The 4,631-nt window shown below is 34.5% G+C and overlaps 2 protein-coding genes across 2 annotated transcripts in view; one reads left to right on the top strand and one right to left on the bottom strand.

Moving 5' to 3' along the window:
• Window positions 1-3,739, top strand: part of LOC100634808 (calcium-transporting ATPase sarcoplasmic/endoplasmic reticulum type-like) — a 12,768-nt gene extending 9,029 nt beyond the window's left edge. The window contains exons 20-27 of the mRNA XM_019995338.1: window positions 1-60; window positions 173-196; window positions 522-724; window positions 1,642-1,727; window positions 1,928-2,061; window positions 2,380-2,497; window positions 3,091-3,202; window positions 3,391-3,739. The exon at window positions 1-60 is cut by the window's left edge and continues 152 nt beyond it. Coding sequence (XP_019850897.1) covers window positions 1-60; window positions 173-196; window positions 522-724; window positions 1,642-1,727; window positions 1,928-2,061; window positions 2,380-2,497; window positions 3,091-3,202; window positions 3,391-3,431 — 778 coding nt within the window. The 3' untranslated portion in view covers window positions 3,432-3,739. The remainder of the gene's footprint in view (window positions 61-172; window positions 197-521; window positions 725-1,641; window positions 1,728-1,927; window positions 2,062-2,379; window positions 2,498-3,090; window positions 3,203-3,390) is intronic.
• Window positions 3,689-4,631, bottom strand: part of LOC105312424 (acid-sensing ion channel 5-like) — a 5,584-nt gene continuing 4,641 nt past the window's right edge. Inside the window, exon 2 of the mRNA XM_011405055.2 lies at window positions 3,689-4,616. Within this exon, the coding sequence (XP_011403357.2) occupies window positions 3,858-4,616 (759 nt within the window). The 3' untranslated portion in view covers window positions 3,689-3,857. The remainder of the gene's footprint in view (window positions 4,617-4,631) is intronic.

The following is a 4,631-nucleotide window of genomic DNA, read 5'->3' as shown; positions in this document are numbered from 1 at the left end:
AGAGAGAGAGAGAGAGAGAATGCCTAATGATGAACTCTCAATCCATTCTCTTATGGATCTGTTACTCACTGAGTTTGTTGTGATTAGGAAGATACACTAACTCATGTACTAATGTGCACATGCAATACATGTGTATTACATGTGATACATGTGTGTACATTACATGACTTAGTAGTATCTCTCAATATGTGTGTGTGTGCGTGTGTGTGTGTGTTTCTGTTTGAGAGGTTTTCTCTCACTCAACTTAATACACTCACTTTATAATACATATTATTCCTACTCACTCATTCTCTCTCTCTGGGTGACAGGCTGAAGGATGATAATTGGTTTCTGATGGCAGTATTTAGAATCGCTTTTAAGGCAAACAAATTTGAGTTTACACGTACATATATAATATAAAATTCTTGCATGGTTACACAGACTTTTACTTAACAAGTATTAAATTCACAATTTTTAAAATTTAAATTCTTTCTTTTTCTTAATTTAAATACATTTACTTTCTTTTTAATTTATTTTTCTAGTATATTTCTGACAGCTGCTCTTGGTATGCCCGAGGCTCTTATCCCAGTTCAGTTATTGTGGGTCAATCTAGTCACTGACGGTCTACCAGCGACTGCTCTTGGTTTCAACCCACCTGATGTTGACATTATGACTAAACCTCCTCGCTCTGGGAAAGACCCTCTCATCTCTGGCTGGCTTTTCTTTCGCTATTTAGCCATTGGAGGTGTGTAATTAAGAAATTGGTTTGAAAACAAAGCACCTTATAGTTATTTGATTTATTTTGATGTCTTTATGCTGTGTAGAAAGTTTAAGTTGATTCCGACTTGACTTACATGTGGGCCCATTTATTAAAGTTACTCAAAAATTGGCCCAAAGTCCCTGTACATAGTACAGGGTTTCAAGCCAAATTTTGCCAAAAATGACAAGGAAAGAATCCTCAATTTTAATAATATTTTCTGATACATATACATGTTTTTATGTTGTGTAGCAAGTTTGAGCTGATTTCGACCAAGATTAGATTTTTTACAAATTTTTAAAGTTACTCAAAAATTGGGCCAAAGCCCCTGTACTATAGTACAGGGTCTTGACCCAAATTTCGCCAAAAATGACAAGAAAAGAATTCTCAATTTTAATAATATTTTCTGATACATATACATGTTTTTATATTGTGTAGCAAGTTTGAGCTAATTCTGACCAAGATTAGATTTTTTACGAATTTTTAAAGTTACTCAAAAATTGGGCCAAAATCGCTGTACTATAGTACAGGGTCTCGATCCAAATTTTGCCAAAAATGACAAGGAAAGAATTCTCCATTTTTATAATTTTTTTCTGATACATATACATGTTTTTATGTTGTGTAGCAAGTTTGAGCTGATTTCGACCAAGATTAGATTTTTTACGAATTTTTAAAGTTACTCAAAAATTGGGCCAAAGTTCCTGTACTATAGTACAGGGGTTTTGGCCAAAATTTCGCCAAAAATCAAAAGGAAAGAATTCTCCATTTTTATAATTTTTTCTGATACATTTACATGTTTTTATGTTGTGTAGCAAGTTTGAGCTGATTCCAATCAAAATTGGATTTTTTATGAATTTTAAAAGTTACTTATTGTTCATGTTCATATACATCATATTGTACATTAGGTTATGTTGGTATTGCTACTGTATACGGTGCTGCCTGGTGGTTCATGTATTATGAAGGAGGCCCTCAAGTTACATATTATCAAATGGTAGGTATCTCTTTATTTTTTTAACGATGTACATGTACATGTATTTCATATTTTTATGACTTCTTCCTTTTCTATCTTACCCGGCCTGTATTTCTTGTTCTTCTCTCTCTCTTTCTCTCTCTCTCTCTCTCTCTCTCTCTCTCTCTCTCTCTCTCTCTCTCTCTCTTCTCCTCCTCCTCCTCCTCCTCCTCCTCCTCCAGACTCATTTCACAAAGTGTTCTCCCACTAATCCTGATTTCCTTGGTATTGATTGTGACGTGTTTGAGAGCCTCCATCCAATGACTATGGCCCTCTCTGTACTAGTAACCATTGAAATGCTGAATGCACTGAACAGGTAATGCTGTAATAATAAGGAGAAGAGTAACTGCAGCAACACATTAATAACTACATTAGTAGAAAGTTTTCAATTTCCTTTCTAAAAAAATGCATGCATATAGAAAGTTACATGTACGTGCATCATTTTTATATTTCTGATATCATTAGCTTTTGTTCAACTTATATTGTAAGAGTGGTTTTGCTTAAAGCAAGAGTAATACATTCAGTATGTACTAACATGTATGTGCTACTATTATTAGCACAAATAGTCTCTTTTTTTTCATTATGTAACTTCCTTTTTTACCTTTTTCATGTATTATCTTTTTTTATTTTGTAGTTTGAGTGAAAATCAGAGTCTCCTTGTAATGCCTCCATGGAGGAACAAGTGGCTCATTGGTGCCATTTGCCTCTCAATGGCACAACACGTCATCATTCTATACACACCACTACTGGCTGTAAGTATATACCTATCAAGAGTAGATGGTGTAAAATGGGATCATGAAATGGTTGAAGGTGCCAATTAGTATCTCAATCATGCACTAATTAAATATAAGCCTCTATGAAGTATAGGAGAACCTGGAGCTTGCATGTGTTCAAATTAAAGAGCAGCTAGTTAATTTACATACGCGTATGGTCATCATTATTTAATTCCTTTAAAAATGAAAATATTGTAATGGTAAGTACATGTATATTTCTTATAAGTATTGCTAAATGAGTGCTGTAATGCACTTCTGGTATACATGTACATGTACGTATGACAGTGATGTGATGATCAATCAATCCATTCAATGAGAAGTGTCTTGGTATGGTGATACTGCAGTGGAGGTTAGAGGGTTAGGCATTCATAGTAACTGTATAGGGAGCAGTATATTGAAGAGGTTCTCTCTTAATGTATTTGCTCTCTCGGTCTCTCCCTCCTCCTCCTCTCTGCTATTACTCATGCAAGCACTTCAAAGGATTTGTCCAATTTCTGATCGCTGTCCTGTTTTGTTGTATTGATTTTGTTATCCCTAACTGATTTTGCCTGTTTTGGGCTCTCTTTTAGCAGACGGTATTCCAGATAACTCCCCTCTCAGCCGCTGAGTGGTTTGCCGTACTCAAGTTCTCTCTACCGGTTATTTTACTAGATGAGGTTCTTAAAGCTGTCTCGAGATCATTTAGTAAGTGGCTGCAGTGATTTCCTTTCCCGTCTATACATGTACATGTACATGTACTGTATTGCTCCGATTTTTTTGTCAGTTAAAGATTTTGTCAAACTCTTGTTATTTTGTAAAGAATTGCTAACAAGAGTAGCACTGTGTGAAACCCTGATTATGACATGCTGAAATATAACAAAAATTTTTTCTAGGTAAAACTCCACCATCGGTTGCCAAGCCAAAAGAGCAATAAAGACACAATTGCAGTCTTTTTTTCTTTTTCTCTAAATTATTTCTTCTACTACTACTGTTAGTGTCTCATTTTATTTAATGCACAAAAACTTTTAAAAAATATTATAGTGAATAGGGAGTTATTATTTTTTTTTCAGTTTTATTTGTTGTGTTGTGATGTTGTGTTTAGGTTGTTGTTGTTGCTATTTAATTAGTTATCTCCATAGTAACACATCATGAATAGCAGTTAGATTCTCGTGCACACTATTATTATTATTATTTTGGCATAGTTTTTCATTTCAAAGAAATTTAATTATCTACCATTTAAAATTATTTTAAAATAATTTTAATTCAGCTTGTACCTACTGTACAACTGATAAAAAGAAGAGATCTACTAATATTGTCAGTTCTAAATCTAATCTGCAAAAGGGATTACATGAAAGTTTAATCATGCATCGTCTATTGGTCCATCCAGATTTACTTCAGGAAGAGCCATGATCTTACTTTCAAGTTTTTTGACAGCTCTTCTCATTATTGAAACAATTAGCAAGTTCATTAGTAATAAACCAAACAGACTTCCCATATCTGCTATTAAATTAGCAATTGTATAAGAATACCTCGTAAGTAGTTGAGTGATAAGAATGTCATCAAAATGGATATAAACTGACAGCAAACTAGCTTCAACGGTTTTGCCAAGAGATTCTGCTGCACTTTCAGATGAGGCACTTGAAAATAATTTGGAATAACTTTGCTCGACATTGTAGGTGAGGTGATCACAGGATAAAGGACAGTTTGTTGATGGATTGAATGTACGTCTTTCTTGAGAGAGACAGCAGATATCAGCTATTGTGCAATTACGAGTGTTAACATTTGATGAAGGATTAACTTCAGGAGAGCAACCACACTTATTAGCATCAGCATAATTTCTATACTCAGCATTAATACGACAAGTAGAAGCAGCATAAGAATACCCTGGGAAGAAAGCAAGAGATCTGTTATGTCTAACACAGTTTGATTCTCTGGTCTTATCAACATGCTTTACTGTTTCAATAGCCAGATAAGAATTTGTTCCTGGAGAAAGAGTTACTCCAACTTGAGGGACTGGCATAGAATTTCTATCATGAACTGATACTTTAACTCCCACATTAGAGCTGCCCAGCCTTAAATATTCTGATACACTGACATTGAGAACAAGATTCAATCCAAACTGAGGCCCAGCAAG

This window comes from Amphimedon queenslandica, unplaced genomic scaffold (assembly GCF_000090795.2).
Source record: "Amphimedon queenslandica unplaced genomic scaffold, v1.1 AMPQUscaffold_13447, whole genome shotgun sequence".
Classification (NCBI taxonomy): domain Eukaryota; kingdom Metazoa; phylum Porifera; class Demospongiae; order Haplosclerida; family Niphatidae; genus Amphimedon; species Amphimedon queenslandica.
This window is presented reverse-complemented; position numbering and strand designations above follow the sequence as displayed.